At 42.2% G+C, this 25893-nt stretch overlaps 1 protein-coding gene across 4 annotated transcripts in view; it reads left to right on the top strand.

Annotated features, from left to right (window-relative positions):
- Positions 1–216: 216 nt before the first annotated feature.
- HDGF (heparin binding growth factor) overlaps positions 217–25893 on the top strand; it is a 45641-nt gene continuing 19964 nt past the window's right edge. For 2 of the 4 annotated variants that reach the window (XM_033923524.1, XM_033923523.1), the window contains exons 1-4: positions 217–590; positions 13555–13631; positions 18048–18186; positions 25658–25711. In XM_033923524.1, coding sequence (XP_033779415.1) covers positions 504–590; positions 13555–13631; positions 18048–18186; positions 25658–25711 — 357 coding nt within the window. In that variant the 5' untranslated portion in view covers positions 217–503. The remainder of the gene's footprint in view (positions 591–13554; positions 13632–18047; positions 18187–25657; positions 25712–25893) is intronic. The other 2 variants (XM_033923526.1, XM_033923527.1) reach the window with 2 other exon arrangements.

The raw sequence follows: 25893 nt of genomic DNA, 5'->3' as shown, positions 1-25893 counted from the left end.
AGAAGGAGGCGAAAACGATCGTTTTTGCGACACACATAACCGCCGGTGCTTAGCCACTTTGATCGAAGCAGAAAAGGCAAAAAAACCCAAAAACAACCCAAGACTTGCATTCCGTCTCTAGCAACGAATTCGATCCGCGGCGTGTCCCATCCCGGCCGCCATCCGCTCCTCCTCCTCCCCTCGAAGCCGCGCAGGAGCAGCTCCGGCCGTTGGCAGGGGAGGGAGAGAGCGCGCGCGCGCGGGGCCTTCCCTTCTAGCCGCACGCACGCGAGGCGCCGCTTTGCTGGTCGCTCTCCGCCGTCAACGTCGAACTCGGCTTCGCGCGCTTTTTTTTTTTTTCCGCTCGCGCGCGGTTCCGTTTTGATTTGTTTTTTTTCCCCTCCTTCTCCCGCCACCCTTGGTCGCTCTCGCGCGCGCCGTTGACTTCGGCTTTTTTTCTTCTCCGGAGGCGTGAGGAGAGGCTTCTTTCTCCCTCCCCCACCCCGGGTGCGTTGGGGGTCACCATGTCGCGCTCCAACAGGCAGAGGGAGTACAAGTGCGGGGACCTGGTCTTCGCCAAAATGAAGGGCTACCCGCACTGGCCGGCCCGGGTGAGTAGCTGCTGCTCGTCTTCTTTAAAGGGAGGGGGGGGGGGTCAGGATGCCCCTCATGAATATGCACGAGATCAATTTGCATGCGCCCCTCCCAATGCATATTCATGAGGGAAATCCTGAAAACCCGACTGGATCAGGGCCCTTGAGGACCGGAGTTGCCCATGTCTGGGTTACACTTATTTCATGTGTGGGTAACTCCGGTCCTTGAGGGCCGGCATCCAGTCGGGTTTTCACGATTTCCCTCACGAATATGCACGAGATCAATTTGCATGCGCCGCTCCCAATGCATATTCATGAGGGAAATCGTGAAAACCCGACTGGATCAGGGCCCTTGAGGACCGGAGTTGCCCATGTCTGGGTTACACTTATTTCATGTGTGAGTAACTCCGGTCCTCGAGGGCCGGCATCCAGTCGGGTTTTCAGGATTTCCCTCATGAATATGCAGGAGATCAATTTGCATGCGCCCCTCCCAATGCATATTCATGAGGGAAATCCTGAAAACCCGACTGGATCAGGGCCCTTGAGGACCGGAGTCGCCCATGTCTGGATTACACTTATTTCATGTGTGGGTAACTCCGGTCCTCGAGGGCCGGCATCCAGTCGGTTTTCACGATTTCCCTCATGAATATGCATTGGGAGGGGCGCATGCAAATTGATCTCCTGCATATTCATGAGGGAAATCGTGAAAACCGACTGGATGCCGGCCCTCGAGGACCGGAGTTACCCACACATGAAATAAGTGTAATCCAGACATGGGCGACTCCGGTCCTCAAGGGCCCTGATCCAGTCGGGTTTTCAGGATTTCCCTCATGAATATGCATTGGGAGGGGCGCATGCAAATTGATCTCCTGCATATTCATGAGGGAAATCCTGAAAACCCGACTGGATGCCGGCCCTCGAGGACCGGAGTTACCCACACATGAAATAAGTGTAACCCAGACATGGGCAACTCCGGTCCTCAAGGGCCCTGATCCAGTCGGGTTTTCAGGATTTCCCTCATGAATATGCATTGGGAGGGGCGCATGCAAATTGATCTCCTGCATATTCATGAGGGAAATCGTGAAAACCCGACTGGATGCCGGCCCTCGAGGACCGGAGTTACCCACACATGAAATAAGTGTAACCCAGACATGGGCAACTCCTGTCCTCAAGGGCCGGCATCCAGTCGGGTTTTCAGGATTTCCCTCATGAATATGCATTGGGAGCGGCACATGCAAATTGACCTCGTGCATATTCATGAGGGAAATCATGAAAACCCGACTGGATGCCGGCCCTCGAGGACCGGAGTTACCCACACATGAAATAAGTGTAACCCAGACATGGGCAACTCCGGTCCTCAAGGGCCGGCATCCAGTTGGGTTTTCACGATTTCCCTCATGAATATGCACAAGATCAATTTGCATGCGCCGCTCCCAATGCATAATCAGGGAGGGAATCCTGAAAACCCGACTGGATTCCGGCCCTCAAGGACCGGCGTTGCCCATGTCTACATTACACTTATTTCGTGTGTGGGTCTAACCCAGGGGTGGGCAACTCCAGTCCCCGAGGGCTGGAATCCAGTCGGGTTTTCAGGATTCCCTCCATGAATATGCACAAGATCTATTTGCATGCACCGCTCTCAGTGCATATTCAGGGGGGAAATCCTAAAAACCCGACTGGATGCCGGCCCTCAAGGACCATGTCTGGATTACACTTATTTCATGTGAGGGTCTAACCCAGGGGTAAATCAGAAGCAATTAAGGAAAGATTTATAAACTATAATAGTTTATTATATTGCTTCTGATCATTTCAGATAATCCACATTTTGGCCCAGAAATATCTTTGAAAAAGGACCATTTAAACTAAATTAATTTATGGAGCATTTATGGTTGGACAGTCTGGATGTACCACTCGGGTCTTTATCTGCCGTCATTTACTATGTTACTGGCTCTTTGCACAACTATTGATGATATGAAAAAATCTGAGATTGTCTGCTTAATGAATCCAACTTGATCCCATTGACGATTTTTATAAACGATCAACTTATATAACATCTCATTTGCTTGTAAATTCTACGTGCTCTTGCTGTGATTTTTGATGTTTCATTTACCTGATTGTCAATTTTGATTGTGATGACTTTTCCTGAATGTTTTGTTGAATGTTTATATACGATTTTTCAAACATCAATAAAAATATTGAACTTAAAAAAGGAGCAAGTCAACATCTAGAGATGTGCAGCCAAAAATGTATTGGTTCATTTTATATGTTTCTGTTAATAAAACTCGTTGACTAGAGGTGAGTTTCATTCTTAAGATGTGAAAGCCCAACGGAATTGACACTTAACAAAATGCTCATTCCTAGTAACAGCTCTTCTTAATGGATATCTGCTGTAAAGGTATGCTTTGTTTTTTTAATTCATTGTTTAGCTTGAAAGGTAATGAACATATCTTTTTACTACTATTTAGGTGGAACATAAATTCTTAAATAGGTAGGACTTTCTAGTCACAAGGAGTAGCACTGGCTGCATGCATTGTTCTCTAGCATAGATTATATTTATTCACCTTTCTCACTTCAGATGCACTTTTATTTAAATTAGTCCCATTGTTTTCTAGCTCCTATACTCTTTTATAATTTTTGCTTATTATGATATTACTAGTCTTTAAGCCCGTTACATTAACAGGTGCTAGAATAGATGTGTCTGTCTGTCTGTGTTTCGTTATCTCTCTCTCCTTGGCCTCTGTCTGTCTCTCCTTGGCTGTGTCCTTCTGTCTTCCCCCCCCCCACCGAGCAAATCTGTCTGCCCCCAGCACACACTTCCCTCCCCCAAGCAGCCCCCTTTCCCTCTCCCTAACTGTCTCTCAATGGCCCTCTTCTGTCTTTCCCCCCAGAGCAAAACTGTCTGTCCCCAGCACACCTCCCCCCCCAAAGCAGCCCCCTTTTCCCTCTCTCTCCATGGCCCCTTCTGTCTTCCCCCCCAGAGCAAAGCTGTTTGCCCCAAGCACACCCCTCCCCCCAAAGCAGCCCCCTTTCCCTGTCTCTCCATGGCCCCTTCTGTCTTCCCTCCCAGAGCAAAGCTGTCTGTCCCCAGCACACCTCCTCCCCAAAGCAGCCCCCTTTCCCTCTCCTTGTCTCTCCATGGCCCCTTCTGTCTCCCCCCAGCACACCCCTCCCCCCAAAGCAGCTCCCTTTCCCTCTCCCCCTGGTCCCCGGTATTGATTCGCTTCTTACCTTCCCTCCATCCCGGTGTCTTCTGGCCTGCTCCTCTTCAAAGCAGCCTGTGATCGTGGTGGCCGGCTTTAGCGAACCTCGCAGGCCGCTCTCCAACCCAGTAGCACGTTCCCTCTGACGCGAGGGAATGTGCTACCGAGGTTGGAGAGCGGCCTGCGAGGTTCGCTAAAGCCGGCCACCATCGCAGGCTGCTCTTTAGAGGAGGAGGAGGAGGATCAGCGGCGGCAGCGGCAAGTGAGGGCAGGAGGCGTGTTTCCTACCGAGGACACGGGCAGGGAAAGAGCTTGTCTGGTTTCCATGGTGAGTGAGGGCGGGAGGAGGGGAGTGGCCAGAATGTTCCCTGCCGCAGGGTTGGAACACGGCCACGGATCACACACCACGGCGGCAGGGAACACGAAACCCTAAGTGCGCATGCGCGCTTAGGGTTTTATTATATAGGATGGGGAGAGTGTGGCACAATGGTTAAAGCTACAGCCTCGGCACCCTGAGGTTGTGGGTTCAAACCCACACCGCTCCTTGTGACCCTGAGCAAGTCATTTAATCCCAACATTGCCCTATATAGATTGTAAACCCACCAGGACAGACAGGGAAAAATGCTCGAGTACCTGAATAAATAAATAAATACATTAGAGTCTCAGTTAACTGGGATTCTCACCCAAACGCACTGTTCATGTAGCATTGAGTTCACTATCTTCTAACTTATTATCTTAAAGCGAATTTACAAATTCTTTCAAATTTTTTTACTTATTTTAAAGTTATGAAAGACAGAAAAGTTGAACTAGGGTGTATGAAGTCATTTCATTCTGAATGTCCCATACAGGCCTTAACTTAATTAATGTCTGTATGGGAAGGTTTTGAATTTCTGCACTGATTCACTTTCCAGTGCAATAGGTGTGTCATTCTGGATAAGTGAAATTTCCCCATTGCCACAAGCTCTTAAGAAGGAATCCTCTTTACTGGGAGCACTACTGCCACCTTATTTATTTGGTTTTATATTCCATCTTCTCAGAAGAGCTCAGAATGGGTTACAAGTTCACATACATAATAAAGTGTATTTATACAAAGTGATAGCAAACATGGCATGGCAGAACATTGTCTGACAAAGATGGTAAAACATGATTAACAAAGCATGGTAAAACATGGTATGGTGAGTGTAGTATGATAAAACCTGGCATATGGAATAGCAAACATTGTGTAGCAGACATAGCTTGAGAAATCCTAGCATGGTAGACAGTGGCCAATATAGTGTGGAAGATTAGATTGAATCAGGTTGGGCAGACTGGATGGATCATTCGGATCTTTATCTGCCGTTATCTACTATGTTACTATATGACGTATAGTAGAGTGTGAGAGAAATGGTGATACTATGACAAAATGTGGCATGGTTAGAAATTTGGGTTAGTGCACTCGTAGAGGGGTCAAGGGGTTAATTTTTATTGCCTTCTTGAAATCTTATGTGGATAGGTAGTTTGTTTCAGAGGTGTGGTAGGTAGTGTGAGTAAGATCTCCGGTCATCTCAAGATGGAGGGCGCGTCTTGAAGGGTGTGTGTAATCAGTTTTCTTCTTGCAAGTGAAGCGGTTTATCCTAGGACAAGCAGGCAGCATAGTCTCACAGATGGGTGACATCATCCAGAGAGCCTTGGTATGGACAGTACAAAAGTGTACTGTCTCTTTAACTTCTTTAGAAGCCTTGAGACTATCCGTACCACGCATGCACGAGTACCTTCCTGCCTGACATCGGCTTATGGGACCATCAATGTCCAAGCCTTTCAGTGGGCTTAAAAAGTGTTCTCTGTGTAACAGGGCCATCTCCATCACTGACCTGCACAGTTGGTGCCTTCAGTGGCTTGGTCTTGAACACCAGGCTGACATTTGTCTCCGCTGTATTACCCTTCAAAAACACTCTGAAGGCGAGACTTTTACAACAGGAGAAACTTTTCGGGTCCTCGACAGAGAAGACAACATGGTCCTCAGAGGTGTGCCACTTCAGCGAGGTCACCAATGTCTCGACGCACTGCAGCTCCGACAGTGCCAACTGTACTGACAACATCTACGGTACTGGTACAACCCTATTTCAAAGGTTGTTGGCACTTATGTTGCAAGCGCAACCAACCCTGGTACCTACCTTGGCTCCATCAGTACCGTCCCATCCTGAGCATCGCTCCGTACCAAACCTATCATAAACATAGGAATCGCAGTTCTTCATCACGCTGTACATTAGAACGGCAAAGTTTTTCCAGGCACCAAAGCCATAGGTCTTCACATCAACATCGATCTAAATCAAAAGACCACTGCTCTAAGCATGTCTCGTCTCCTAAAAGAACTGAGATCTCTCGGATCTCAGAGTCCTATGGTATCACTTCTGATTCTTTGCCTCTACTTCCTAGAAGGTCTCCACTGGAGAGTTTATCAACCAGGTGTCTACTCAACAAACATAACATAAATTCATTTGTATACCGCAATTACCTCTCAGTTCTATGTGATTAACAAAAATAAGAAATTGTACATATACAGTATTACAATCCTATTCAGAAAAAATTATCAAATAAATAAGTCTTAACATTTTCCAAAAAAATGGTGAGAGCTAGAGTTTATCAAAATGGAAAAGTTCTTATCCCATAGTTTAACCTGAAAAGATAAAATTCTGTGAAAGAATTGTTTGTATATGCAGCCTTTTACATTAGGACATTCAAAAAAACTAAAATGGCATGAAGAGCTGGAATTTGTTGCCAGAGAATGTGGTGAAATCAGTTAGCTTAGCGGAATTTAAATAAGGCTTGAATAGTTTCCTAAAAGAGAAGTCCAAGGCCATTATTGAGATGGCTTGGGGAAATGAACTGCTTATTCCTAGGATAAACAGCATAAAATCTGTTCTAATGGGCTTGATGGACCTTTGGTCAGTCCCAGTATGGCAATTCTTATTGGCAGTTTTGAAATGATAATAATATAATCAGGAATAAGGCCAAACAATGTCTTACACAAGATGGGTAAAAATATTCTGTGTCAAGTGGTCTAGGGCTCCCCACCTCACTATTACGGATTTTGATATGTTGAATCTTATTAGACCCAAACGAACTATGGTAAAGTTTAAGACCTGCCAATGGAATATTTGTGGAGCTATAGCCCTGTTTGATACCATACCATGACCTGCACAATTTTGGCAACTTTGAGTCAAAATATTTCCTTAAACTTTGAAGCTAAACAAATGAAACTAGGTAATTTTATACAACTTTTACGTTCTATTCAGTGGAACTAATGCAGATTTTCATGTTCTGAAACTGATGTACATCAAAAGTCTCAAAGTGGGCTGAAAAAATGGACAGTGTTAAAAAAAAATTCAAAGTTTAGCCTGTAATAATAAAGCTATCCCCGTAAAAGTTTGTCTGTTATTTTGTGACATGACTTTGTTCTCAAATATACAATTTTAACTTATAAGTTAATATCATTACTTTATCATTTCAATTTAAAGTTTGCGTATTTCAAAAAATGTCAGAAATTGCGTATTTTTAACCAGCTTTTTACAAAAAAGAATATTCTGGAAACATTTTCAAACTAACTTAATTAGAGCATGTTGTAGACCCCCCTGAAAAAAAGGGTCAAAAAGATCCTGGAAATTTCCATAGTAATGGCATTCTGTAGTTCATGGTTAATTACATTTGTTAGTAGACTATTAATGTTCATTGAAATCTATCATAGGAACATAGATGGTGCTAGCAAATTTATAGAGAGAGCTGGGCCATTAAACTTTGTTACCCTTAGATGCTCTGCATTTCAACTTCTGCCTGTCTGTTTCCCACAGGTTCACAGGCAACTGCTTCACACTGACTAGCTTTTGACTCAGATTGGCTTAATTCATGGTTTGGGTAGTAGGAGTGACTATTGTCTGCAAGCTGTTTTGGTACATAATCTCACTTTACCTGACTGTTTGGTCTAGTTGCTTTCCCCCTAGATTTGTCTATTGCTGAAGTCCCCATGGATGAGAGGGAGTGACTGAAACGGCTTTGCCATCTGTGCCTGTAGGTTTTAAAGTATGTTTACTTAATCCAAGGACTTCAACACGCAGCTTGCTTACTTAAATGAGTCTTAAGACCTAACTAGGTCTTACTTGAGGATGTGGTAGAGTACATTTTCACTCTACACAGCTTTTTTTGCCTGCTGAAATTTCCTTAGCCAATTTTGAACCTGTGAAGTACAGTGACTGTTTTAAGCAATAGTCCTGGATGGTGTTTTTGTTTTCTATCTTCTTGTCACGCCCCTGGTGCCGCCCACCCGAAGGGTTAGACCGAGGGTCTGGTCACCACCTATCGGGGTATAGGCCAAATGTCCGTTCCACCGGAGCTCTGTCACGATCCCTGCACTGCCTACCCGAAGGGTTAGGCCAAGTGTCCGTTCACTGCCTATCGGGGAATAGGCCGAGTGTCCGTTCCACCACCGCTCTTATGCTCCAAGAGCGTTTGGGCTTACCGAGGGTTAGGCACTAGGCCTGCATTCCTCCCCTCAAGGGTCACCCAGGAGTTCTTGCTTTCAAGAACTCCCCCTATGCTCCTTCCTGCTGGGAGTCCATTAATGAAACCCCCTGTCAGTTCAGGGTGAAGTCCCTCTTGACCCCTCAAAATGTCCCCCCAAGGATTGAGGGGGTCCAACCCAGAGCTCCTTTCCCCATCAGGAGTCCAGTTTAAGGTTCTTAGAGTCTCTTTTCGGTTCTTATGCAAATTAGCTATACAAGTCCAATGGCAACGTCATTCAGTCTTTACTATGGGACAACCCTATACTCCAGAGTAATAGGGGTAGCTGGTTCCTAACACCACCCACCTAGTCTTCCACTATGACTAGAACCACCCCACTTAGGAACTAGCTGAACCCAGCTATTCCCTCTTTACCCCTGGGTTGTCTATTGTCCATGGGCACTCTGGGTAGGGGTCTTTCTGAGGTAGCCGGCCCCCAGGACGGTACTCTCTCACATGATGGGACATATACCCCATCACACTTAAAAATAATATGGTCGAGTCAGATTATTATGACGACCTGCTAATATTCAGACTAACCGCCTCTAGCATCATGGACGGCAGCCAGACACCGTGGGAGTAACTCAGTAAGATGCTGGATGGTTGCTAGAGGTATTGAGAGCCATGCAGACTGCAGTGTGTCTGACAGATGAATGGTGGTGGATCCAGTTGTTGTAAAAGAAGACCAGGAGAAACACTCCACAGTGGAGAAGATGTTGGTGTGTAATTTTATTCAACAAATCATAACATTTTGTGTGATGGCCCAGTACGCACGCCTCAGGAGCCTTTATATAATAAATCAAATTGGAGTGATGTAATCTGGCTGCCTACACAACGCTCGGCAATGTGGACTGAAGCGCACTTACAGCAGATCCAAAAGGCCAAAACACGTGCATGTTGAGCCATCACACAAGATTTTAAGATTTGTTGATTTAAATTGCACACCAACATCTCCATTGTGTTGGTTTGTTGGATCCAGTTGTCAAGGATGTCGATTGAGGTGGTCCGAAATGTAGAGAATGACACGAGGAAAAAATCTGTCCCTGCCCCATTCCCGCAAACTATCTGATCCCATCCGCACAAGCCTCAAATAGTTATTTAACTTATTTTATTAAAGTATAAACAGAAACAATATTCTGTACAATTGTCATTTGATAAAGACAAATAATACAGAGCAAGGGTCAACAAAACCCGTCTCCCCTCCACTATCAAGAAAACTGAATTAGCCAAATTACTACAGAATGCTACACAGAAAAATCAGTGCAACTAGGGCAACTGGCCTTTGCAGTTCCCAGTTAGAGAGGGGTTAACATACTTGACAACAACTGAGTCAGTGCTCACCAGCCTCTCGCCCCCTATTTAATATAGTTCCTTAAGATTTATTCTAGGTTTCTGTATTGCAGAAAAGAGGTGAGGTTGTGTGTGGGGAGGGGAAATCCCCTGGTCCAGTGTGGGCCATTTTCAAACTGGTTTCCCTCACCAAATTTTGTCCCTTCTGTTAACATTCCAGAAGCTTATTTTGCCCACAGACACAATATTTGACCATTTGTGTCATTTTTCTTGGGCTAGGAAGAATGAAAACATTGTGCATGTACAGTATGGTGCCTTTATCACAAGCAGCCAGCAAGTGCATGACTAAGCAGTTACATTTGTCTGAACTGAGTCCATGTGTACTTAGAGAAATTTAGAAGGAAAAAAAGGAGGGGGAGTTCCTCATGAATTCTTGTTCTGTAATCAAAACAGAGCAGACGAGTGAAGGGTGTGATCTATGAATTCCCAGTTTCATTTTACTGTCTGCAGGGGATTAACTTCTTTGCTTTACCTCTTTAAGACCTGATCGGTGCATAATGTCCAGTTTGCCAAGCACTGACATGAAATAAACAGAGACCATTTCATATTTGGAAATACAAACAACTTTGCTGGGTCCAAGAAGACAATTTCATTTCATGTTTCTGGTTTCTTGCCCCAGGAACTTCACATATGTGTATGAGAAACAAGAAAAGAAATGCATCATTTACGCCTTTGTTGCAGTGCAAATCAAGGCCGTTTCACAATATTTAAAACTTAAGAGAAATTGAACTCCGTTAAAATAAGACAGTAACGCGCATTCCTACAAGACACACACATTTATATCCTGATGCTACATGACCATGACTTTCATGCTTTCACTTTGTCCTTCTGGATGTAGCATTCTTAGTTTTAGTTGTGTTTGGATTGGGAAGGCAATACTATACCTCATAGCAAAATATTTGTCTTTTTTGAGCTGCTATTTTTGATACTGTGGCAGAGTGGAAGTTTAACAGGTGACTAAGCAATTCTGTTTTGTTAGTAGTATCTGTGAGAGGTGAGAACAGACTGGCTCCATTTTGCTAACAAATATATGGTTATGGTTTATTAAGGTGTACTGCAGTTTTTTAGTGCTGGAGGGAAAATATCTGGTTTTGCTGGCTGTTTTAACCAGTACGCCAACACAAGAATAAGTCCAGAAATATATTAAAGTAGTCCTCAAACTTCTGGTTTCTTGGCACCAAGAAGCAGAGAAATATTTATGCCTTGTGACCCAGACAATATAAGGCAGCAAAGAGCAAACAATAGGTCTCAACAGCCACACAAGCTCAAAGAATCATCAGAACATACTTTTCCTTAGCAGCAGTAGATGAATCCAGAGACAAATGTGTTGTGTCCATCCATCAGTAGGCGAAGATAGAGAGCACCAAACTGAGCACTGGTCAGCCAGTATTCTCTGTCCTGCTCCTGGTTTCATTTATTGCACCTGCAAGCAGTGGCTAGGTTTGCCTCAGCTAGGCTCTCTAGTGGACCACAGCCTCCTTATACCCTGTATGTGCGTTAGGGACAATGACTTCTGATCCAGTTAGAAACATAGAAACATAGAAAAAAGCGGCAGAAAAGGGCTATAGCCCACCAAGTCTGCCCATTCCAAGTATCCTCCCCCCCTGAGTTTACTCCCTTAAAGATCCCACGTGAGTATCCCATTTTCTCTTAAAATCCGTCACGCTGCTGGCCTTTATCACCTGGAGTGGGAGTCTGTTCCAATGATCCACAACTCTCTCGGTGAAGAAATACTTCCTGAAGTCGCCATGAAACTTCCCTCCCCTGATTTTTAGCGGATGCCCTCTGGTGGTCGAGGGTCCCATGAGCCGGAAGATATCATCTTCTGACTCGATGTGCTCCGTGATATACTTATACGTTTCAATCATATCTCCCCGTTCCCTTCTTTCCTCAAGTGAGTACATCCGCAATTTCTCTAGTCTTTCTTCATACGTGAGATCCTTGAGCCCCAAGACATAGCCCCATATCTGAAGTTCAGGTTAGGAGCAATGAGTGGTCTGGTATACCTCACATTTCTTGTAATAACATATTTCTCCCCAATGGAGTGGCCATATGGGGTGCCATGCTTGTATAGGTTCTGGATGTTGAGCTGGGACCTATCCCTCAGTGCTGCACTTTTCCTTGAATGCTTAATCCAATTTTCTTCATGGGAAGTACGGGCTTGGGGAACCAACCCTGTTTTGAAATAGGCACTTTAGGTTTCCAATCCTGGATAGCTGTCTGCCTTTGGTTTACATAGGACTCAATGTGATTCTCTCATGCATTTTATTGGGGTGGGCGGTTGGCCCCTATTGAGGTTCCATCTCCTTGCTGCTGGTTCAACATTTTAGTTGTTAGTTGTATGGAAAATTTATAACACTTGTTGATATGTGAAAAAATCAATAAAAAACTTAAAGTGCAAAAAAAACCACATTTTAGATGTGTGACTTTTACTACTTCAACATATCGGGTGCACCATAGTCTATTCTCTGACTGCCTACCACAGTATCTCTTCACTGGCTCCAAACTGCTCAGGAGGGGACTTCTTGATATATCGGCAGCATTTGACACTTTAGACCACAGTATTTTGCTGGAAAGACTGAACAGTTGTGGTATTAGTGGAAAAGTGTTAGAATGGTTTTGGTTGTTCTTACGAGGCTGTACTCAGGAGGTTCAGCACAATGAGTTGTTAAAACTGGTGTTCCACAGGGTCTGTCTGCCATGCTTTTTAATGTTCATCTTCGACCTCTATGTACATTGTTACGTGATCTTGGGGTATCTTATAGGTTATACACAGACATTCAGTTCTTTTTTCCATGTGGAGAGCACAGTGAATGAAGCTAGTGAAAGATTAAGTGGGATCATGTTGAGAATAAGGGATTGATGAACATGAGCAGATTGAGGCTCAACATAGCAAAAACGAAGGTGTTGTTATCTAGAAACCCGAAGGATCTGTCATTGCCCCTGTTCAAATTCTGGGCAATGCTTTGCAATTTTCTGTGGAGATAATGTTATCTTGGAGTGATCCTTGATTCTCAACTAACATTTCGTTCAGATGTGCAGATGTTGATAAGAAAAATGTACTTCAAGCTGCGACTTGCATGTAATCTGTACTATTATCTGTCGGGTGGTGACTTTAAAAAGGTCCTTCAGTCAATCGTGCTCTCAAGTCTAGACTACTGCAATATAGTGCTACTGGGTGTTCTGTTCACTGTATTAACAGCATTACAGGTTGCACAGAATTCAGTTATCTGCACATTATTTAGGTTACCAAGGTGTGATCATGTATCAGATTCTTATATTAAGCTGTACTGGCGTAAGCTAAGAGTACAGAGTGAGGTATAAATTGTTGTTATTTAACACTACATAGATTGTCACCGCGGTACCTTTCAGAGGTAATCGCTGTTAATTTGGTTAGTGTGCATTTCCACTTACAGTATATTCTTTATACTCTTACATGGTAGTAGCATTTGATTCTTAAAACCGGTACTTAATTACAATACTTCATCTCATGGATAGTCTTAATTAGCATATATAAACACTTTTCATCATTAAACATAAGAATTTCCATCTCCAGATCAGACCTTAGGTCCATCAAGTCCGGCGATTTGTGTCTTAACAATGAAATATATGTGCATGGTGGTCCAGAAAGGTGAAAGAGAGAACCATGTTCTATGATCTATTTCTAAGTCCCATATCTCCACTGTGTTAGCAAAGTAAAGAATAATTGACACATCAAAGTACTATTAGCTTCTCCTTTTGATTGTTTGCCTACCCCAGGATTTTCAGAGGCTGACCCAAATATCTTGGGTACCTGAAATCCAAATTTGAAAGTCTTGTCATAAATTTCTGATTCAGTTTGTAGGAGCAGTATTCAGAAGTGGTTATTCAAATTCTGATTTTGATTTTACATTTGGCAGATTGATGAGATACCAGAAACTGCAGTAAAATCGACCCCAAATAAATACCAAGTCTTCTTCTTTGGCACACATGAAACGTAAGTAAAATATTTTAAAGAGAGTTGGGTGGTCCCAAAAAGTCAGGTTCATGGGGCATGGCTCCACAAGTCTATTTTTGTTCTATTTGTTAACTGTGCAAAATTTATAAGCCTTTTGATGAACATTTATGTAGAGGTTGCATGACTATTTTAAATTTAATACATAAAATGCAAATACAGAATTTAAAAATTTTTCCATCTAAATCTGAATTTTGAGCAAATGCGCATGGAAAGAAGTTACACAGCTGAAAATAGACTTTTTGGCCTAATGATTTCTTAAGCATTCATTGTTCAATGTTCAGTGATGATTGCTAACTTAATGTAGTCATTTCACAGTAAATACAAAATGTTTGTGTGAACGATAGTCCTACATTCAGTCAGTATTCAGTGTGGCTTTGGAGAAAGTTGGATAGGTCTTTATCCTAAGGCAGGGGTAGGCAATTCTGGTCCTCGAGAGCCAGAGCCAGGTCAGGTTTTCAGGATATACACAATGAGAATATGTATGAGATGGATTTGCATGCACTGCCTCCTTGAGATGCAAATCTATCTCATGCATATTTATTGTGGCTATCCTGAAAACCTGACCTGGCTCTGGCTCTCGAGTACCAGGATTGCCTACCCCTGTTCTAGGACAAGCAAGGCTACATATTCTCACATGTGGGTGATGTCATCCACAGAGCCCGGTAAGGACAGTTCTAAAGTGTATTGCCACTTTAACTAATTGAGACCGCCCATACCAAACATGTGTGAGTGCCTTCCTGCCTGACATTGGCTTGCGGGAACATCAGTTCTTAGTTTTCCGCAGAGCTAAGATGACATGTCATTGAAGTCTTTCCAATCACGCTGTTTTTCTGCCTGGTTTTAAGAAAGGTTTGGACAATTTCCTGGAGGAAAATGCACTGCTATTGAGAAAGACATGGGGGGAAGCCACTGCTTGCCCTGGATCAGAAGCATGGAATGTTGCTACTCCTTGGGTTTTGATCAGGTACTAGGGACCTGGATCGGCCACTGTAAGAATGGGCTACTGGGCTTGATGGACCATTGGTCTGACCCATTAAGGCTATTCTTATGTTTCTTCATTTCATTTGTAGTAGTTTATTTCTCGGTTTGTTCAGGAGTTTTTCTCAAAATGTTTTCTTTCCCATTTTTCAGTCCTTTGGTCTTCCTTCAAGCTGGTTTTCCGGCTGAAGGCATCAAATCTTTTTTGGTCATTAAATTACTCGACCCTCGGAAGAAAAATTGAAACCTTCAATTTTGCATCGGCCGTTTTTCCTTCGATGTTCACTGATCTACACAACTGGTGTCTTCAATGCCTTGGTCCTGAGCACCGAGTTGATTCTTGTCCTCGTTGCTAAAGCTACAAAAACGCTTTTTGAAGGCTCGACCTCAAGATCATCAACAATGTTTACCTTGTCCGATGTGGAAAAAGCTGCGACGCATCATTCGATGTCTGCTTCCTTGGTACCAGCACAGACATATCTGGTAAACAGGCTAAGAAGCATTCCTATGTTTCACCTTCTCACTATACATAACATCTCCAGCATCTAGTAAGTCGATGCATGCCAAACGACATCATCAACAGTCTCGCTCTCCATCTCTGTAGGAAGCGTCTACTCTGAGGCATTCCTCTACATCAAGGTCACCATGCCTCGACACCATCACCATCAACGGTACCATTAACTCCCTTGGTACCGCAATTTGCCATCCAGAATCAACTGTGCGAGCTATTTCTTAAGGAGTTAGCTGCTATGCTTCAAAATCAATCAATGCCAGCTGCTGCACTTACTCCCATTACCAGCCCAGCCCAAACAAGGCTGTACAAGATCTTGTGATACTTAGGTGTAAGTCTCCTTGACACAAATCTAGGTCCTCCAAACTTTCTCAATGGAAACAAGTCTAATAGATCACTGAATCAGCTCCAAATCAAGACTTGTGTGAATCATTATCGTTCTGTTTCTTTATTGTACTCTCAGATGCCTGCCCTGGTGAATCATCAAAGTTTCTACCCAGTAGCTTAGCAGGAGAAGGGTATCTTTCATTGAGTACAATGTAATTAAAGATTTGAAGTGAACTTCAGCACAAGATATTTATACTCTCAAATCTTTAATTACATTGTACTCGATGAAAGATACCCTTCTCCTGCTAAGCTATTGGGTAGAAACTTTGATGATTCACCAGGGCAGGCATCTGAGAGTACAATAAAGAAACAGAACGATAATGATTCACACAAGTCTTGATTTGGAACAAATCTAAGTCCTGTCATCGGAGCACCTCTTCCTCATTGACGTTGGACTGTCGTCGAAAGAGGCACAGGAGTCCTTCCCAACACTCATCGGCATCATACACACCATACCTCACAGTGTTGTATTTCCTCTACAAGTAGATTTGTTAAATCTCCAGCTATGGAAGAATTTGATTCTGACCTAGCCACTCAAGATTACTCCGACCCAGAATATTCTGCACAAAAGTCCTATGAGCTTTCATCAGATTCATCTCTTCTGCCTAGGCATTGATAACCACCTGAAAGGCTATCTTTTACAAATTTAATAGGACAACTAGGTCAAGCTCTTTCTGCCAGGATGGAGTCTGAATCTGAACCCAGAGCTGAACTTTTTGATGCCCTGGATTTTGAACAAATCCCTAAAGAATGTTTGTTTGAAACTTTTTCATTCCATAATCTAATGCAAGATGCCATGTTTAAAAACTGGGAGACAACTCTGTTTATTCCGGTGGTTGTAAGCAAATTGGATTCTCTTTTATAGGATGCAATCCTATCCTGGCTTTGATAAGCCTCAATTGCAGCATCAGTCTCTCCTGGTGGATTCTACTTTAAAGAAATCTAGCTCCTGAACATAGGCTAGTAAATCTCCAGGTAGGGAAGATCGTTCTTTGGACAGGTTTGGCCATAGGCTATTCCAAAATGCAGTGCTCACCAGCTACATCCTCAGTTACAATTTCTACATGACCTATTTCAAACAACTGGTTCAGCACATGTCTCACTTTGAACAGTTCATCTCTGGAGTCCAGCTTTCTGACTTTTCAACAGACTAGCCATGATCTCCTTGAGACTAGGAAATTCATGGAAAAGATCAGTCTTCGACACCTTTGACTTAACCTCCCGAACTTCAGCCTTATCCATTGCAATGCGGTGACAAGCTTGGCTTTATGTATCAGACCTGGATCCCAATGTCCAGGACCATCTTGCAAATATTCCTTGTTTGGGAGATGACCTGTTCCAGAAATAATATTGAAGAAGCCACGCAAAAAATCGACACCAGGCATGAGCAAAGTATGACCACTCTCTCGGCCTCTAAAATGATGAAACCACTGGCTCCTAGGCGTTACTACAACCCTAGACAGTCTACATCTTTTAAACAGTGCTACACTCTACCGCTAGCATCATCCAGAACTCCAGCTCAAGAGTGCCAAAATCAATGTTCTCAAAAACCTCAAGCTCCTACTCAACAGAAGTCGACTCAGTCTTTTTGATGTGCTTCTAGAGAGCCTGGCCACCATTCTACAGCCTCCTCCCCTCCATATTGGAGGTTGTCTCGCCCACTACCACCAACATATGCTCAGGCTAGGTTGCAGCTAGGGGGTCGTTTGACAGCACATAAGGTATGAGCTATGGAGGCTTCAGTTGCACTTTTGTGTTCCACTCCCATTGATGAAATCTGCAAAGCAGCTACTTGGTCCTCAGTTCACACATTCACATCTCACTACTGTCTGGAATCTTATTCCAGAGGAGGTGGTCATTTCGGCCAAGCAGTGTTACAAAATTTATTCTCTTAAATGCCAACTCTCCCTCCATCCCATTGTAGAAAGCTAGGGAGTCCCATTTGTGAGAATATGCTTCCTGCTTGTCCTAGGATAAAGCACAGTTACTTATCTTAACAGGTGTTATCAGGTTACAGCAGGCAAATATTCTCACATCCCACCCTCCTCCCCTAGTTGGCTTCTTAGCTTGCTTACGGAACTGAAGTACCGCAAGCCTCTTCAGGCGGGAAGGCAGTCGCGCATGCATGGTGTGGATAGTCATGAGCACTTTAAAAGTTTTAAAGTGACAGTTCACTTTTCATACTGTCCATACCAGGCTCCGTAGAAGACGTCGCCTATATGTGAGAATATCTACCTGCTGTCTCCAGATAACACCTGTTACGATAAGTAACTGTGCTTTTTATATCTTTAATATTTGCTATTTTAATTTTTAAAATATCACAAATAATTATGCATTAAAATTTTGTACCATGTAGATGTTGTATAGTCATCATGTTGCTCAAAGGTGCCTAGAAGTTTGCATATAATCTGTAAATGTAACCTAGTGTAGAAAGTTTTTTGTCTGCTGGTCACAGAGTTTGGACTAGCAAAGGTACATTTTCACTACCTCTTTCTTAATGTCTCTGTACTCTCTAATAGAGCATACCTTGGGCAGAAAGACCTCTTCCCTTATGAAGAGTGCAAGGAAAAGTTTGGGAAGCCAAACAAGAGGAAAGGATTCAGCGAAGGATTGTGGGAAATTGAAAACACTCCAACTGTCAAAGCCTCTGGGTACCAGGTAATTTAAATGATGTCTACTTAAACTGAATTTTGGCTTTGGCCATCATCATGGCAGAGGTGATTTGATTGTCATGGGAGTATGCGAGACCTTCTGCTAAGATTTCATGTGCTGATGGGGGGGTTTTCCTGTCGTGGTTATGCCATTGAACCTCTTCATTTCTAATGATTCATTTTGTGCTGCTTCTTAACTCAAGTTTGTGTGTGTGTGTGTGTGTGTAGGATGAGGGGGTGTTTCTCTTGCCATGCTTTCAAGTTTATGCTTTTGCCACCATAACTGCATTATTTATTTGCACTTAATACACCACTATTAACTGATGAAGCAGGGTATAGTCATTTACAAAATAAAACTAATTTAATCCTTAGATTTATATACCGGTTCATCTTATGAGTTAGAAGCTCGACTCGGTTTACAGAAAGATACTTGATAAAATAAAAGGATCAGATCTAATTGAGAAAGAAAGGAATTGTGTTAAATCTATAGGAAAGTGCCACTCATTCAGACTGAGAATAGCTAAAGCAGTCCTGCACAACTCCAGCCCTCGCCAGTCCAGGTTTTCAGATATTTGATTAAAAGGAAATGGGGTGGGATTTTATTTCTAGGTATTACATACTATATCAATATTTGAATGAATTTTTTCTCAATAAAGCTGAATCTATGTATTATTGATTGGAAGGGAGGGAGGGAGGGGTAGGGAATATTATATTCAATAATAATTATATAAATTTAAATTTCTTGCATATTATTATAACTATATTTAATATTGATTTTCTAAAGAAATGTTAAAATTGATATTAATCTATAAGTTAATCAAGTGTGTATATTCAAGTTTCTAATGAATTTATTTGAAACACTTGTTTTAACATAAGAAAATGAATAAAGATTTATAAAACAAAGGATTTCCCAAATGAATATGCATGAAATCAATATGCATAGAATGGAAGCAGTGCAGGCAAATAGATCTCATGCAAATTCACTGGGGAAATCCGGAAAACCCAACTGGATTTGGCCCTCGAGGACCGGAGTTGTGCAGGCCTGAGATAAAGGTTTCCAGGTGGTGCTGCCAGTTATCTCCCCAGCTCAATTCAAGTCGGTTTTTACAGCTGGTTTGAAAGACTTAAGGGATAGCTCACCATGGAGAAGATCTATAAGTAATGAAGCATAAAGTAAAATGCAGTTTCTAGTATTTTCCAATTGAGCAAGACAGGGACCTAGGTGAACCATCATTAATATATCTAAGAACACCAGGGGAGGAGTAGAGAATAGTAAACAAAAAAAGATTAGAATGGAGTACCTAATGGAAAGCTATAAAAGCTAAATCTAAAAAGTTTGAATTTTATACAGTATTCAACAGGGAGCCATTGGTATTGCTTTAGGACTTGGGAGACAAGGTCTGATTGACAAAGATTGCATATAAGGCAGATAGGATAGAGAATCTGTTCCCCTTCCTGTTATGCTGAAGTCGCTCTTGAAAGCACCATATATTTTATACCATGTTCATGGTGAACCCATAACTAGTTTGGCTTTCAGGATATCCATAATGACTATGCATAAGATAAATTTTGCAAACATTAGATTCCAAGTATATACACATTTATCTCCCTTATTGTCCTATCAGTCCAGACACATGCACTTTGCTCCTGTGCAGTCTGCATATTCCCAGTATTCTCTGTCTCCAGCATGGGTGGTAAGGGGGCATTTGCCCCCACTCCTGCCGGCTACTGCTACTATTGCCCTACATTCAAACATTCAGTTGAATAATGCAAAAACTTGCTTTGTTCCACCTTGAATAAGTTCCTCTCTATACTACTGGAGAGTAAAGGATTGCCTCCAAAGAGGGTGACAGTACAGCTGCTCTGGAGGTGATGGCTCTCATCTCAAGAAAGGTGTAGGGATAAGGGGAAGGTATTCCATTTATTTGGGGGTACCAAATAAAGAAGGCCCATATCGTCCTATCTTGGATTTGAAGCAGATCATAAGGCTTTACAGATGCCTTACTTCTAGAATAACTTAGTGCTAGCCCAAAAGAGTAAACTATCAGTTTCAGGTGCTTCTATTTGAGTTTGACAGATTCACAGACATACTCAGAAATGATGGTGATGGTGGTAGTGACAACTCTGTGCAAGGAGGGCATCGTGATGCATCCTTATCTCAACATGATTCAGCTGCTGCAGAATCTTAGGTGGGTGGTCAAGTTCACAAGTTGGAACCCACTTCAAGACCAAAAAAATGAACGTGTTCATGAATGAGCAAGGAGAGAATTCTCAAGCTGTAGTTCCAGATTTGGTCTTCATTAATGAGGACAAGGTATCCCAGGCTTAGGACTGCGAAGGGGTGCTGATATGTCCTTGTCTTTATACAGAAAATAGCAAGCTACAGGATTGAAAAAAAAAATTTACTCTACATATTCACTACTGAGCTCCACATACTTAATATTGTTCTAACGTCTTTAACCCATCCAAGAAAAATTATTTTGGTGGTTCTGCAAACCACTCGTCCACAGCTAATGTGGCAACCTCAATGATGAAAATATCCTTCTCTTGAGGTGCTCCTTGAGGTTAGGAAAGAGGTAGTAATCTGAAGGGTCCAAATCAGGTGAATAGGCTGGGTACGTCAGAACTTCTTCAAATTGAAGATCTGTCAATTTCTCCTGTCTAATGGCCACCTGTGAGGAACAGCATTGTCTTGAAGAAACAAGATTCCTTTTGAAAACTTACCTAGATGTTTGGAGACCAGTTGCTGCTTAAGTTTGTCAGGAAGTACAACATAGTATTTTGCCATTATGGTTGCTTCCTTTCCCAGGTAATCTTCAAGCAAAATGTCATCTTTTTATCAGAAGACAGATGCTTGATGGCTTCTCTGTCTTGAACTTCTTGGGATGTGGGGAGCCAGTGTCTCCGTTCGTTGGGTTATTCTTTTGTCTCTGGATCATATTTATATCTCCAAATTACAAGATGGTTCAAAAATCCATATGATCCTGCTAAAATTGGTCCAAAGCGGATTGTGAGGCACACTTCCTGGTCAACATTAAAACATTTGGGAACCCGTTAGAGCTTTCTCATGTCTAAAATCTCATTCTTGGGATTTCTCCAGGATCTCTGCTGTCTTTTTAGTGGATATTCTTTGGTCATCCAGGATCATGGAATAAATGCCATTCACATTTTATGGAATTGTCATTTGAGTTGGTCTCCCAAAACGTCCTTCGTCTTCTGTGCTCCAATCTCCTGTTCTAAACTAAACTAAACCTTAAGTTTATATACCGCATCCTTTCCATAAAGATATAGCTCAGCATGATTTACAGAAACTTTAATATAAGGAAGGAAAAACATTATAAAGAGGGTAGCGAGATTTGCATTTTTCTAAATGCAGCAACCCAATTCTTAACTTATCCCCTAATGTAAATAACATCGTAAATTTGGCAGAGTTTCATCACTGCTTGGCACTCTTTTGCAGTGAAATCTCCGTTTTACACCATTTGTACTTCAGATATGCAAGGCAAAAAATAATTGGGCTACACTTAAGAAATTTAGGCCAGACATATTCAAAACAGTAAACTTTGATGTGATGAAAATAATATTAGTCTAAAACAGTGGTCTCAAACTCAAACCCTTTGCAGGGCCACATTTTGGATTTGTAGGTACTTGAAGGGCCTCAGAAAAAAATAGTTAATGTCTTATTAAAGAAATGACAATTTTGCATGAGGTAAAACTCTTTATAGTTTATAAATATTTCCTTTTGACTAAGTCTTAATAATATTGTCATTTATAGCTAAAGAGACATATGATCAAGAAACTGTTTTATTTTATTTTTCTGATTATGATAAATATACCGAGGGCCTCAAAATAGTACCTGCCGGGCCGCATGTGGCCCCCAGGCCGCGAGTTTGAGACCACTGGTCTAAAAGTAGGTGAAATAGGAAAAGCCAGAAGTGTTACTATGAGAGGACTTCCAGAGACAAGAGAGATCTTCACTGGTAAGACTGCTGCAAATTGCTTGCAAACTTGGGAAAAGGGAATCATAAAGCTAAATAGATAAGCTCAGGGACATATTTATTTTATTTAAAGTACTTTGCTCACATAGCAAGGGAGTTTTAGGGATAGGGTTTTTTTTCTTAGCATGGGAAGTCTGTTAGTGTACATAGATTAGCATTTCAAGAAGCTATTTTAAAATTGCTGTTATAACAGTATAAAGCACAACTAATTAGGCATAAGCAGCTTCAGTTTAGACTTTAACTCTCTCCCTTCTCCCAACTCTCATCCACCCCTGACCTTATCTCTGATTTATAGTCCCTTTAGCCAGTTAGAAGACTAAAAAAGTAATTAGCTATTCCAGTGCAATAGGTGAGACATTCTAGACCAGTGGTTCCCAACCCTGTCCTGGAGGACTACCAGCCAGTCAGGTTTTCAAGATAACCCTAATGAATATGCATGGAGCAGATTTGCATGCCTTTCACCTCCATTGTATACAAATCTCTCTCATGCATATTCATTAGGGCTATCTCAAAAACCTGACTGGCTGGTGGTCCTCCAGGACAGGGTTGGGAACCACTGGTCTAGACGACACTCGCATGGACTACAAAATAAATCCACTCCGGATTTTTTACTGTGTCTGAGTACTTCACAGCTCAGTATAGCGCCCTCTAGCAGTCTTTTCTTCTGTAAGCATTGCTTCAGGTGTGTGTGTTCTGTTCTGTTTTCTTTTTTAATTCGCCATGGTTTTGTCAATGCGCTTTGGAGGCTCTGCCTGCTTGTGAATTCTCAGACTTTGATCTGTAGCTGACAGGCTGATTCCCTTTCTGGGTACTTGTTAGCCAGTCTGCATAGGATTCCTTGGAGCTCAGGGCCGTCCCTGAAGTTGTCTTGCCTTCCGTTACATGGGGGTCGAGTGCAGACTGTTTTGGCACACTTAGGGGGCTCAGCGGTGTCCAGCGTGCTGGCTGCATTTTTGCACCTCTGCCTGTCCTGGTGCACATCTAGTGGTCCACAGCGGTGGAGGCACAAGTCAGATGGTGGAGTCTGACCGGCAGCCCAAAGATCAGCTTGGACAGCACATGTGGCTGGAGTGGACAATGTTCAAGCAGACATGCTTAGCCGTCAGATGCTCAATCCAGGCGAGTGGGCCCTGCCATCGGAGGCGTTCCAAGCTATTGTGCATTGCTGGGGACAACCCTGCTTCGATCTCATGGCAATGACAAGAAACAAAAAGACACAGTGTTTCTTCAGTCGCATATCCGAGCCAGGAAGCAAGGGGCTCATTGCTCTGGTGCAACCGTGGCCTTGGGGAGTTCTATACATATTTCCTCCCTGGCCCATGATTGGCTGGGTACTTCGGAGGATTCTGGCTCATCCTGGCCACGTCATCCTGGTGGCTTCCGACTGGCCTCGAAGACCGTGGTACACGGATCTGATGTGACTACGTCTATCCGGACATTCTCTGTCAGGGGCCGGTGGCCATGGAAGATCCGAGTTGCTTTGCACTTACAGAATGGCTCTTCAGCACGCTACCCTAGGGCATAAAATATATTCAGATCCAGTGGTGGACACTCTCCTCAGGTCTAAGAAGTCATCCACGGTGTCGGCCTATGCTAAGGCGCGGGTAACAGTCACCGTGTCATTCTTTACTGTCCCTGTCCATCCCTGCAGAATCTACCCTCATTTGCACAAGCTTTGAATATTTATAATTTGATATTAAAATCAAAATCTTTTTTTATTAAAGTATAAAAAGGGACAAAATTCTGTACAATCGTTTATAAATCACAAATAGAGCCTTCCATTTCTATCTGGCTTTTGTGCAACCTTTCTAAAGATTCAATTGCCTATGTTTTGAAGTTAATTGGATTGTCCTTCAGACACTGGTATAGAAGAGAATTTAAACACTGTATGTGGATAAGCAGGTAAATAAGTGTCTATGAAATGTTCCTTGATGCCAGCAATGATGGATGATGCTTTAGTAACTGAGCACATGATAGAAGGAGGCTGCAGGTGGCAGACAAGACACACATGATTTAACAGTAGTTCATTGAAATCCAAAAGCAGCTTCTGCTACCAATTTCTATGATTTGTTAAGTTTTTAGAGAATAACATGGGGACAAAGTTTGTCCCTGTTCCCATGAACTCTGTCCCCACCCCGCAGGTACTGTTCTCATGTCATTCTCTATTCTGAATACCAACTGAATGAAGGACTACCATTCAATGTTCACACATAATACTTTGTATTTACTGTGGAATAATGACATTAGTTACCAGTCATCACTAAACATTGAACAATGCTTATTACATCATTAGACCAGCAAGTGATCATTCAGATTTTCCCTTAATTTCCTTCCAGATTTAACCCATTTATCATGAAAATAATAAAAGATTACTTATCTTAGTCTATAATTAACATACTATTGCTAGTGCTATAATATAATATATAAAATATAATATATGAATGTGTGCAAGTTTAAAATATACTTACAAATGATGTGTTCAATTTTACTGATATCTTATCAGTCTTCCGCAAGTTTAACTTGTTACTTCCCATCTCTGTCCAGCAAAGGATTTGTCTTTCCCTCTTCTCTATTCAATAGATGATTTACCTTATTTTTTTCAGCTTGTGGAGGATTTACTTCACTTCACCACTCAGTACAAGGAAAAAGCCTGAATAGAGCTGCTGTTAGGACAATATAGTCCCTTATCTTAAAGATCCAGGAGCGCTTCCCAGAATTAAAAAAAATGCAGTATGTTCAGGTTTTTCACCACATAAATGGGGTCATCATATTGACCATAGCAGCATAGTCACAAGCCTATTTTCAGCTATAAGTAACAGAGTATGTATTTTAACTTCTTTCCATGTACATTTGCTCACAATTCAGGTTTGATGGAAATTAATATAACGTCTGTATTTGCATTTTATGTATTAAATTAAAAATCATTGCGTGACCTCTTAATGTTCACCAAAAGGCTTATAATTTGGCATAATTAAGTGGCCAGACAAGACAGAGAACAAAAATAGACTTGCGGAGGTCATGTCCCATGCTAAGCTAGAACATGGCAAATATTTCAAAGACATGACAGTTGCCAAGGAAATAAAAGAACAGGCAGTCTTTTGGAGGTCTTTTGTTGGTAATATTTGTATATAGGAGTGTATAAAAACCTAAATGAACATAAAACTGTGGAGGGAGCACATACAAGAAGATGGAAACATGGTGGGCAGATGTTGTTCAGCTTATGTAATTACAGAAGACTAGGTGAGCCAGGTCTTTTTCAATAGATTCACAATTTCACCATGTGTACAGTACTCAAAACTGTGCATTTTCATTCCTAGGGGTATATTGCTGTCCATGTGTTAACAACTTTCTCTTTAATTGTTCCATATAAATAAAAAAACAAAATTAACATGAATCCATTTGGTCCTACTCCATCCATTTTGGATATGCCGTGACTTGATCTGAAATGCCATTAACTTTGTGCTCCTTCTCTGCTTACAGCTAGCCCAGATAAGGAATTCTACCGAGGAAGTTAATGAGTGTGAAGGAGAGCCGGTGAGAAAGATGTAGGATAAGCTTATGCAGATTAACATGATCAAATGGAGATGACAGGGTGGAAAAGAGAAACACTAAAGATAGGCAAGGAGCTGGTTAGAATATTTGGTTATGGTAATGTCCTTTGTATTTTATAGTCAAAACTGTTTCAACTTTGTGAATCCCCATTGCAGCAAATTAGT

This window comes from Geotrypetes seraphini, chromosome 16, assembly GCF_902459505.1.
Source record: "Geotrypetes seraphini chromosome 16, aGeoSer1.1, whole genome shotgun sequence".
NCBI lineage: Eukaryota > Metazoa > Chordata > Amphibia > Gymnophiona > Dermophiidae > Geotrypetes > Geotrypetes seraphini.
Note: the sequence above shows the minus strand (reverse complement) of the source record. Positions and strands in the feature narration are given on the sequence as shown.